This window comes from Equus przewalskii, chromosome 1 (genome assembly GCF_037783145.1).
Source record: "Equus przewalskii isolate Varuska chromosome 1, EquPr2, whole genome shotgun sequence".
Classification (NCBI taxonomy): Eukaryota; Metazoa; Chordata; class Mammalia; order Perissodactyla; family Equidae; genus Equus; species Equus przewalskii.
The window spans coordinates 179,464,800-179,477,270 of NC_091831.1; the positions used below are offsets into that span (position 1 = coordinate 179,464,800).

Consider the following 12,471-nt stretch of genomic DNA (forward strand, 5'->3'; position numbering starts at 1 on the left):
GTGAAAGCTGCTCACGTACAAAAAAAGAGGAAGATTGGCAACAGACGTTAGCTCAGGGCATATCTTCCTCAGCAAAAAAAATAAGAGTTAACTGACCTGGCTTAAAATTCAAGACAGCAGAAATTCTATTCTCTTAAGTATTTAAGTGGATCAAGGTTTAATTTACTGTTTAGAATAAACCCAAATTAGGTAATAATTGCTTGTTATGGCTAAGTGATTATTATAGAAATAATGTAATTTGACATTTATTTGTTTTTGCAGACTTATAATCAAAGTCAGTCCAACAAAAGAAGTATTTATAAAGCTATTTCGAGTAACAGGCAGGTCCTTCATTTTTATCAAGGAAGTCCACGAATGGTTCCTGATGGAGTCAATCCAGAATTACATAAAATGTTCATCACGCAGAGTGTCTATCAACCGGAGAAGCGTTCTCGAAACTTGCCGCGAGAGGCATCTGTCTTTTACTGTAGGAATGGTAAACAAAAAATTTTACATTTGAGACATGTGTTTTTTTCCCCCGTTGTTAGTTAACAGGCCATATATTGATATATTACTTCTTTGAGCAACTCAGCGTGTATTCTAGGATGTCACGGGTGTTCTCCTTGGAAAGGGTAAGAGATTATTCACATGGTAAAGGGAAGCAGACACTGGAGGTATAGAGTGATAGAAACTCAGTGTTGAGAAAATTAAAAACTTCCTACCAAGCCAGAGAAGCCTCTTTACAAAATGTAGAAAAGAAAGAAAACAGTTTTATTATTGAATAAACATTAAAGCAGTTGACAATGTGCATTGTAGGCTGTCCACCAGGATAATACAAAGACAGGAAGAAATTCCACCCTGTCCCCCCTCAGGCAGGTACAGTCCTTTACTTGCGTGTTCTCAAGATTAACGGTGACTTGTCCTTATAGAAGACGACAGGACCATTTGCTTTCCGTCCTTCCCTAGTTCATCCCACATCCACCTGATAAATGAGGCAGCCATGTGTGTTAGCTAGTTGCCTTTATCCAGAGAAATAATAAAACTTCTCTTATCTCTATGACAAGCGGATAGTGACAGCTTCAAGAAGGGAGCCTGGGCCTAACTCCTCTGGTGACCAGGAGAGAGAGGCACACGAGAGAGGGACACTGTCTTCCTGGATGTTTACATCTCAAAGAGACAGCTCCCAGACCCTTAGGAAAAACATTTCTGGTTGAGAAGTGGGCTAGAGGCTTGCTTAGCCTTCAGAGATTTGCTTACATATCAAAGGGTTAAAGGAAGTATTCATAAACATTGACTGTGGAATCGCTCTAAGAAAGGGAAGGAGAACGGTCTCTTTCTCTTTCTGTAAAGGAGAAAATTCTTTTTTTTTTTTTTCATTTACTCTTACACCAAATAGTGGCAAAGTTAGACCAAGTTATTGGTGATTCTGAGTCAGAGAGAAGCAAACGCTTTGGTGCTGGGGAGCGCGATGAGTAATGAGTGCTGATTTAAGGGCTGCAGGGATTTTGGTGGTCTCAAAATATCTTGAAATGTTAGCACTTTGAAAATGAGAAACTAAAAAGTTTAGCTTTTGAATTTTACTTAGCCTTTCAGGAGGGCTTTTAGAGTATCATAAAATCATGTAGTTCTACTTTAAGATTTGGAAGGAACCTTGGGGCTCGTCTGGTGCAGCAACCTCTCCTGGTGGGAGTGCTTTCCGCAGCATTCTCGTTGAACGCTTGTCCAGCCTCGGCTGGAACATCCCTGCTGCTGTGGAATTATATTCCTTTAGGAGGGTTCATTCCGTTGTTGAACAGCCCCATACAGAAGAGGTCCTTAAGTTGACACATCTGTCTTTGTACCTTTTTCTCATTGATGTAGTTTTGTCTTCGTATACAAAGAATGGTTTAGATCCATGCTTTACCGATGTAGCAGTTCTGGTTATGTTTGAAGACAGGGCGTCTCAGGTTTGTTCAGCTCTTTGTTCCATGGTTGTCATCCTCTGAAGTTCCAGGGTCCTCTCCCTGCTAGTCACCTGCTTTGGACTCACTTGAATTTGTAAATGTTCTTTTCCTTCACTCGGAGCCGTTAATTCCTGCTTTTTTGGATATTCCTGTATCCACTTAATAGGAATATATTTGTCATTTTATAAGACTTTGCCAAATTTTTGGTTAAAATAAAGACAAAGTATGTATTTTGAGTTCTCTTGAGTTTATTAAACTAATAATAACATCAAAACTTGATTATGTTGGCATAACTTATTCTTAGTGGTCATTGTATTTTTATAGATGTTAATTAGCTATATGTTTATTAATTATTTCTAAAATGTTACTAGGGATAGATGGCAAATTTCTTTTGTAAAGTTCTAGAATCTGCCCTTTTTTAGAAGTTGAGATAATATTAGCTCATGTTCGTTTTTCTGCATCTTTCTCCCTGATGTTTCACTGTCAGTGATTCGTCTTGCTGAGACTGTGTGTGTAAACGTCTTCTGTACAGTCGTGTGCAGCTCATCTGGGCTTAGCGGCCTGAGCGTATTGAAAGTGACTGGGAGAGTGGAATACTTTCCTATTTCGAAAGTCTTAGAGCCTCAGATTGTTAGAACTAAAAGGGACCTGTGAGATCACTGAGTTCAAACTCCTTATTTTACAAAAGCTGCTTCTGCAGTGTTTGGGAATGTCAGCAAAAATAATCCATAACCAATCTATAAATGAAAATTTGGGAGAGTTTATTCTGAGCTAAAATGTGAGGACCATGGCCTGGGGCCTTTCTTCCCAAAGGGAAGAAAGGGCACCAAAGAAGTGGGGTGTACATAATGGCTATATATGCCCAAAGAGGATGTTTCACATAGGATTGAAATGTCCCGTTTACAATAGTCGTGAGACTGCGAGAGACTGCTCTGTCTGCACAGTGATTATGGACACAGCAGGGTGGCAGGTCTGTTGTCTTGAGCTGGGTGGTCACAGGTGAGCTGAGTGGTCACAGGTGAGCACAGCAATCGGTTCCTAGCCTAAGGAAAGATGCTTATCCTTAAGGACATGCACCTTTATCTTAAGGCCATTTGTTCTTGCCACAGTAAGTGTTTAACGCAGATATACAATGCGTGCTCGATGCCCTTTTGGAAAACAACGGTCAGGCCGAATTAGGTTTACGCCAAATGGCTTCCTCATATACTCCAATATATCCTATTGCTTGCCATTTCTATTTGTCAGGAATAGCGGAGACAGAAGTTTCCTGATTCCTAATTCAGTCTTTCTGATTTGTTTCCTCCCTTGTCTGTATTGGACCAGAGTTCATGCTTTATGCTGTGTATCCTTTCCAGTTTGGTGATTATTTCCCTTTATAGAGATATGGAAGTCAAACAGGGTTAATTTACTGTAGATTTTTTTAAAGTCTATTATTTTTTAAAGCAGTAGGTCCTTTCCAGCCCCCTTCACCCACCCCACCCTCCATTTGAGACTTAAGCTGAAAACCATCTTTAGTCTTGGTGTCTCTCCCGCACTCCTCCCTAAGCTTCAGTTGACCTTCCAATACTGTTAGGAGAGAATCATGGTACTAGTTGTCATTTTTAAGTTGTCTGGCTGTTTTGTGCCAGGGCTTAGACAGCAAAGTGGAGAGAGAACAGAATGAAGCCAGGACTGAGAACCCAGCTACCTGGCTATGTTCTGTTAGGTCATTACCGAAGGTTAGCGCCCAGACTGGGGTGTCACCAGCACTGTCAGAAGGCAGAGGAGGTGAGGAGAGGTGTGAGCGCCTGGACGGGAGCACCCGCACCGTCAGAGGGCGGAGGAGGTGAGGAGAGGTGTGAGCCGGGAGTGATGTCGGAGTGATTCTCATGAGGAGTAGACAAAGGGGGGGAAAGTTTGAGTGGATGTATATTTTGTTTGCCTTGCAGATTTTTTTTAACCTCTCTTCAATTATTTTTTCAACTTATAGGAATGAAGCAAACTAATTCAAAGAAAGATTGGTTTTTATCAGAAGAAGAATTTAAATTATGGACCAGACTTTATAGATTAAAAGACAGTGATGGAATTAAGGAAGTAACATTGCCTCGGGTTCGGTTTCTCTCTTTACAAAATGAGAAAGACAGACCAGTGAGTTGAACTGTTTTCAGATGCTCTTTATAGTGATTATGCAGTAGCTTGGCGAGTAGAGAGAATGTTCACCATCAGAATGTCGACTTACTTAAAAAATTGAGTATAAGCAAGTTTAAAAAGAATATTAGTCTCATTTTCTAAAACTACTAATTTTCTTCTATTCTTTATAAAATATTTTGACATGATTGTAATACATTTAAATTCTGCCATTGCTTCCTTACTTTCTACCACGTGAACGTTTCTGTATGGGTGTTGTCTACATGGCTGGCTGCTTACTCTGCAATGTACCACTGTTTGTTTAGCTGTTTCCCTGGTGTGTCCTGGGATTATTTTCAAAATATTACAACATAAATTATGCTGTCATGAGCATCTTTGTACAAAACTAGTTTTTAGTTTTTGTTTTGAAATTATAGCAAAACTTTAAATTGGATGTTATTGTTTATTTTATTATGAACCAATTATTGGTGAACTTAATGGAAATGAAGAGAATTGATCAAAGGTGACATTGTGCCTAGAGAGCTGGAAAAACCACCTCAGGAAAGGTTCCTTTTAGAAGATTTATAGGTCTTGAAATCCAAGGCCATTCAGGATTTGTATTTTATTCACCACCAGTGACGGTGAAGAATGGCAGAAGGCTGGAAGAGTTGGGATCAGTAGCACTGACAGCTTAGGAATGCCTCCTTATTAGGTTATTGGATATAAATCTAGCAAAATAGTAGTTCTGAAACCACACATTTTCTTAAGTATTTCTTAAGTTATAGGAGAAGTATTTAAAAGGGCATCTCTGTACTTTATGAAATTAGTGTCTTTTTTTCTCCTGAGACTTTAGTTGAAAGTGGCTAAATGAACTCAGTTTGTCTATGTCAGGCTGGTCATCTGTATATTACGTGTTTTTTTAAATCAGTTTGTGAAATCCGAGTATGTGTGTTTTTATCATTTTTATTGTTTTTAAAATCATTGATCAAGACTCAAGAAACCACTGCTGGAATTCGTCAGCTCTCTCTCTCTGAATGGAGGCTGTGGCAGGATCATCCTCTTCCTACGCATCGAGTTGGCCATTCGGATCGATGCCACCATTTCATAAGCATTATGCAAATGATAGAAGGCATGAGACACGAAGAGGTAGGGTTCTGTTTTGACTTTCTCTTGCTGGGATGATGGTGAAACTAGAATACTTGTTATTCTTCTTAATTTGAAGTCAGTATTATAGGAAACAAGTCTTTATTATAAATAATTATAGCTAGAATATTTTGCTTTTCTATGTAGCTCCTTGTGACCTCAATAAGGAACTAGTTTTCCACCATAGGAGAAGTAGACTTAATTAGAACAATATCATCTGTAAATATTGATAGACCAGAGAAAAATTTTAGTATGCTTAATGATGTATATAAACTGTTTGTAAAGCTAATTTAGGATTCTTGTTTATTGGGATTTATTGAAATATTCTCTAGCCATAGGTCATTTGGTAGCTCTTGTATCCTGGTGGTAGTTTAGAGAACTATTGATTCCTTGAGCAGGTTCTTGATTATTCTTCCTTCAGAGAGTCAGAATGATGAACTTAGTTTGAGTGTAAAATGCAGAATTCCTGGGTTAGAATCCCAACTCTACCTCTTATTAATCATGCCTCTGTAAGTTACTTAACCTCTTTGTGCCTCGGTTTCATCTGTAAAATGGGGATAATGCTAATACCTGCTTCACAGGGTTATTGTGAGGATTAAATAACTTACTACGTGTAAAGCACTTAGAATAGTACCTGGCACACAGTGAGTACAGTTGCCCTCTGTTCTCGGGTAGGGAGTGCTGGCTAAGGGATTGAGCATCCGTGGATTTGGGTATCTGAGGGGTGTCCTGGAGCTAATGCGTGCACATACTGAGGGATGACTGTACTGAATAGATTGTAGCCGCTACTTTATTGTTAGCTATTGTTTGTGAATACATGTAAGTAAAGTAAACCATTGTGGACCCCAGCACAATGTGTGCCTTCCGATTGAGATGTATTTCTTTATGCCCTCTATATGCCAAGCTCTGCACCAGGCCCTGTGGCTACCTCAGCAAAGAAGCCATATGAAATATTCTCTGCGGGGAAGCATATATACTAACAGGGAGACAGACGTTCTCACATTAGTATTTATTATACTCATTAGTCAAAAAAGCGAGAATTCACTGCTTACGTCCCTGGGTAGTGGAGGAATCCTCACTAAAGTAGCCTTTGTGGGCAAGAGGGAGGGATGAGTAGGGGTGGTGGGGACTGCAGTTTTCTATTCAGAGATAAGTAAAACTTAGAAATTCACTGCAAGAGTTCTTGGTTGGGAAATTTGTTAAAAATAGTATATTCCAGCCTACACCCTAGTAGACATACAGGTGCTGGAGTTTCAGAGGTTCTAAAGGCTGTGCCTAGTTTACCCTCATCAAGAGAGGAAATTTAACATGTGTATGTGTGTTTTTCATTAATATATATGCATTTTTAGGAAAATAGAATAATTGGTCAATTAAGTGTTAGAAGTAAAAACCAGTATTTATTATTTTATGTATTCATTTAAGTTTGTTTTCTCTACAAATAGTTATTGTGGATCTTCCAAGTATTAAGTACTGGGGTTACAAAAATATTAACTGATTAAAGATAATTTATGATAATTTCACATTAGTGTCATTTATAATGTTATCTGAACAATTTTCTAAGGTATAAAAGAAAATCATTTGAATAATATAATATTGTTTAGAGAATATTTTAACATAGATAAAACTCATCTCTTAGACTTGGCTTTTCTGTTTTGTTTTCTTTTCCTGTGACTTTTTCATTTTCCTTCTTTATAGGGAGAATGCAGCTATGAATTGGAAATTAAATCTTACTTACAAATGGAAGACGTTAACTCAACATTTAGTGTTCCCAGGAATGAATATAATATTCCTGCCAATGGCATCTTTACTACTAACAAGAAATCTTCATTTACAAAGAAGATAAATCAGGGCAATTCATTCTCAATGACTGAATTTGATGAAGAATGTGCTGAAATTTTTAAGCAAACTCATATCAAACCTACTAAAATTGGTTCTCTAAAGAAAAAAGCTGAAAAACTGAAAAAAGATCAGCCTAAAAAAGGAAATGATGATGTTGTTTTGGATTCTTTAGAAACCGATGGCAATTCCACTGTTGAAAATACTTTTCAGGAAGCCCTACTAAGTGATAAGATGGTATCAGATGCAGAAGTTGCTGCCTCGTGTACTATCAGTGAAAGTGTTGTTCATCAGCCACGTGGATTATTAATGGAGTGCCAGTTTACAAATAAGTCTACTAGTTCATTTGCTGGAGACTTTCTCGATTCTGGTTATAGCAGTGTCAGTGATGAGAAATCGGCTTCCTCTGGCTTGTTTCTTCCATTTGAGGAGGAGCTTTCTGTAGCTGGAGCAGATGACCAATTTTATAATTGTCACTCAGTAACAAAAGAGGTGCTAGCTCATGTAGAGAGATTTTTATCTCATTCTCCTCCCCCTCTCAGTGGACTCTCAAATTTGGAGTACGAAATTGCTAAGGGTTCTGCACATGAGAATTTGCTTTTCCTGCCCTACACGGAGTATTTACAAAATGATAAATCCACCTGTTTGATGTCACATTCAGCTGTAACTTGTCAACAGAATGTAGAATCGAATTCACTTAACCTTCTTAATCATCCTTCTGAAAAAAGTTGTCTTTATGGTGCAGCTAATGCTGAGATTTCTGATGAGCCAAGCTTCTGTGACTATGATAATAAACTACATAAAGATATTCAAAATGAAAATTTAGTATCCAACAATCATATTCAAATAAACATAGGCCCGCCGAAGTATTTTGTTGAAGAAAAGAATCGTAATGTTGATAACAATGGCCTCCCAGTATTGTCGACTGATCAAGATGAGAGTTTACTCTTGTTTGAAGATGTCGATACAGAGTCTAACGACGTGAGCCTTTCTCCGTCAAAGAGTAAACACAGGTCTGTGTGTGTGTCAGACAGAACTGCTCCAAGTGAAACGGCGCTGGTCTCTCATTTCTTCATTTCTGATGCACTTTTGTTCGACAATAATTCTGAACCCCAAGATCCAATCCTCTGTGATGCTAACAGTCGGAAATCTCATGAAGATTTGAGAGGTATATGTGAGGAAAAACTGAAGAATGATGAGTGTGTTTTTGACTGCTCTAAGGATTTATTCTCCGTTACCTTTGATTTAGGATTTTGTAGTTCAGATTCTGATGATGAAATACTGGAACATGCATCAGATACAAATAAGAATAGATTTCTAGAGGATCTCTCTGGAAGATGTTCAGACATTAAGGAGAGAAGTGATGTAAATCATGTTTCAAATCAAGCAGTAATACCAAGAGATCATGTTGATTGTGTTATGAGTAGGACCATCACTGTCACATCAAGTGAAGATAAGCAGAGTCCAAATTTTGCACATTTCCCACTGAGTGCAGCAAAGAATAAAGAATTTATGTCTCCTGGTTATTCTCAATTTTCTTTGCCAGTGGGAGAAAAAGTTATGAGTACACCACTTTCTAAATTAAACACATTGAACTCGTTTTCTAAGAGAAAGGAAATGCATAAGACGCCAGATTCTAATAAGGAAAAAGTAAATCTACAAAGTTTTAAAGAAACGTTGAATTCAACTTTTGATGATTCAGGACTTTCTATAGAAAAGTCTAAAAGCAGGAGGCAAATCAATCTGCATCAGTCCTGTCATTCTGCTGGAGGTAAGATTCCATCTTTATAAAACACAAATCTTTCTAGAATAATTACTCTAGATAAACTTCCGTAGTTTTTCGAAATGTAATTTCTCAGTATATAGTGTATTGAATTAGATAATTGATGTATTATATATTTCTAAAATTGGTGCTTACTGATGAAAGGTTTATTTTATCTATGTGTATTTATGACATGCATGGCATGGGGAAGGTTTATGCTGGACACTGGGAAATACAGAAATGTAAGATCTGGCCCTTGATCATACAACACAAACAATTGTGTGACATTTACACTTTAAAAGATACCAGTATGTGGCAAACAAATATTAAATGAATAATAAGATAGTGGATTTTTAGGAAGTTCAGAAGATGATAAAATTTTGAACTGATTTAGATTAGAAATGTGGATTTTTAATGTAGATTTTCATTTTGGCTCCTCAGGAATATTTATGATTTGGATATGTTGAAAGTAACAAAGAGAGAATGTGGATATTATAAAATGATGAAAACAAAGAAAGAAGGAAAGTGGAAGATTTGAGGGGGACAGTTTAAAGTAGAGGATTTATGTAGCAAAAGAGTTGAGAAATAAGTCTGTATTTGGAGGATTGAGACAAGATCTTAGAAGATCCAGAGGAATCTCTGGATTTCTGTGATGTAATTCTACAGTTAAAGAAAAACTAAAGAAATATAGTGAAGATATTTGGTACTAAAGTGATTAAGTGTCCTTTAAATCCTGTTATAGAACTCTCAACTCTAGTTTATGTGTAGATTATTATAGGAGGCCATTGATGATTTTACTCCTTATCATTCAGGAAAACGAGTAGTTGTAGGATAAAACGAGTTTCCTCTGTAAATCTTTTTCTCATCATGCTATTCTCATTAGCGTTGGACATGATTCATGAATGTTTTATTTAAGGTGGAACCTTGTTTAAATAAGTTCTGGAAGTATGTTTAATTTTCGGAAACTGACTGCTCTGCGTAGTTTTGGATGTGCCCTGACATATGTATTTTCACTGGGTGTATGTTGCTTTTGAGCCTTCAGTATTTGGCAACACTTCTGTTAAGTCCACGTTAATGGGTGAGATCAGTTTTCTGTCTTTGTGTCAGATTTGCATTAAAACATTTTTTCTAGTATTATACTTAACTGCTAACCATGGGCAACATAATTATGAACACATATATAAAGGAATTATTTGTTACAATTTATTATTGAAAGGGAAGATTTAAGATCATTTGCCACATCATATGTGTACAAAAATGGTTCCTGAAAACACCACTAAGGCAGTTAAAAAGAAAGCCTCCTAGCATTGGTTACTTTAGCTGAGCCCTTTGTTTACCTCTGGCTTCAGCAGAAGGTAATGAAAAACGCAAAGCTAGTTGGATTATACAGTGTTCGTCTGCAGAAAGGAATTATTTGAGTTTGTCTGGGTAGATGTTTTATTGGCACAGACTGTGAGGAGACATTCACTGTGTGAGTTTGCATTAGTTATTTATTGCTGTGTAACAGATTACTCCCCAAAACTTAGTGGCTTATGATAAAAGACATTTACCTCACAGTTTCTGTAGTTCAGGAATTTGAGAGCTGCTTAACTGGGTGGTTCTGGCTTAGGATTTTTCCTGAGATTATAGTGACATTTGACCTGGGTTGCAGTCACCTGAAGACTTGACTGGGTGTGGATGCTTCTAAGATGACTTGTTCAAAAGGGGGGTGATGGGAGGCACAGAGGAATCACTGGTCCACAGCAATTCTGAAATCCAGAAGAGCTGGGATTGGAAGTTCTTTGGTTAGATCTCAAAGCCTGGGAATAATTGCCCATGGTTCTTAGATTAGTCCTCTGGTGCTTGGTCCTTTTTCGTAACAAGTAGCAGCTGTGCAGTTTTCTCAGCCTGCTTCCTTTTAGTTAAAATTTGGGGATTGAAAGTCCTCTTTTCAGTTTGTAGGGTCTCTGACCCTTTCAGTTGTAGCTGGCTGTGTTTCTTCCCATGTAATTCTCATAAATTTTTGTAGATCTCTTGTGAATCTTCTTATTGGGGTTCATTCCATTAGACACTAGCCATGCTCACAAATCTTTTGGAGGTAAGTCCTTCTCTACCTTGGGCTTCTGCTGAGATGTCTAGAGATAATTCCTTAATCTTTTTGGAAGGCCTGTTGTGGAGAGGATCTGTGAGAGACATCTTTAAAATATTTAGAGGGCCTTTTATTAACTGAATGGTACTCTGAGGCACCATCTTTGATCTTTCTGAGGTCTTAAAGCATTTACAGTTGCACCCTCAGCTTCGTCTTTAGACAATATTTTCCTGGAAGTCCTCTAGATTAGGATCTGCTTGGCAGATTTCTTAGTTTAGCGTTGTTTATTACCTGGAGAGGCTGGGAATTTTCAACGCCAGCAAGTCTCAACTGTTTCATGTTTAATAGTCCTTTCTTTAGTTTCTCTCTCTCCTCTTGCATTTTGCTTTAACAGCAAGAAGCACAGGTAATATCTTAAACATTTTGTCTGGAAATCTCCTCACCTAGATTACCTCATTCATTAGGTACGTTTTCTACTTTTCATATTACTGCAGTGTTGTAAACTTTCTGACACTACCGAAAGGATTCTCTTTCCTCCAATATCCAGGAAGATTTTCCCTACTTTCTTTAAGCCCTCACCCATAGCCTCCTCAATGGCCATTAATCTTTCTACAAACACTTCTCTGAAGCTCTTCAAGCTTTCACTAAAACCCTCCTCTAAACTCCTTTCACCTTCTGCCCACTCTCTAGTTCTAAAGCTACTTCCACAGTTTAGGTTTTTGGTCTGGCAGTTCCCTATTTCCAGGTACCAAAATCTGTGTTATTTATCTATTGCTGGATAACAAATTACCTCCAAAACTTAATGGCTTAAAACAAACATGTATTATTTCACGGTTCCTGTGGGCCAGGCATTCGAGAGTGGCTTAGCTGAGTGGTTCTGGCTCAGGGTATTTCATGAGGTCGCAGTGAAGACGTTGGCCAGGGCTGGATTTACCTGAAGGCTTGAATAAACTTGGAGGATCCCACTGCCGTTGGTAGGAGGCCTCAGTTTCTTGCCTCATGTGTCTCCCTGTAGGGTTGCTTCTTGCATCCTTACAGTACAGTATCCGGCTTCCTCCAGAGTGAGTGTCGTACGTAAGAGGCAGAGCGGGGGTGAGCTGCAATGCCTTTTGTGGCCTAGACTCTGAAGTCACACACCTTTCCTTCCGTTATGTTCTTCGGTTAGAATCGAATGACCTAGTCCGGTGCAGGCTCAAGGGGAGAGGAATTATGATCCCACCTCTTAAAGAGAGGCATATCAAAGAACTTATGAACATAACAACCGCAAGCTCTTACAGAAGGTTTTGTAAAGACACAAAAAGGTGTCTTCAACCAAAGCTTTATAAAAGTGCAGAAATAGAGCTTTAAGTACCTGAAAATCTGAAGCATTTGATTTCATACATGAGAGTTTTGTTTTTAGCCTTCTTTCCGCCCGCTGAAAGTGTTCTAGTTACAACATTTTGGTGAATATCTTACCAATTTTTATCTCATGCCTCCTGTGCACAAACGCACATGTATATGTACACATATGTACATACATACATAAAAAATCTTTTCATATATTGTTTTGTAACCTGCATTTTCATTCTTTAAACTTCAACTAGAAAGAAATAAGACACAAAGGCAGAAAGACTAGTAGATTTTAGAGGTGAATT

At 38.0% G+C, this 12,471-nt stretch overlaps 1 protein-coding gene across 3 annotated transcripts in view; it reads left to right on the forward strand.

The window, feature by feature from the left end:
• FANCM (FA complementation group M) overlaps nucleotides 1–12,471 on the forward strand; it is a 56,455-nt gene that overhangs the window by 25,592 nt on the left and 18,392 nt on the right. For all 3 annotated transcript variants that reach the window (XR_011542678.1, XM_070629918.1, XM_070629929.1), the window contains exons 11-14: nucleotides 262–475; nucleotides 3,892–4,049; nucleotides 5,019–5,174; nucleotides 6,867–8,778. Coding sequence is in view for 2 of the 3 variants with exons in the window: in XM_070629918.1 (XP_070486019.1) it covers nucleotides 262–475; nucleotides 3,892–4,049; nucleotides 5,019–5,174; nucleotides 6,867–8,778 (2,440 nt within the window). In the remaining variant the exon portion in view is untranslated. The remainder of the gene's footprint in view (nucleotides 1–261; nucleotides 476–3,891; nucleotides 4,050–5,018; nucleotides 5,175–6,866; nucleotides 8,779–12,471) is intronic.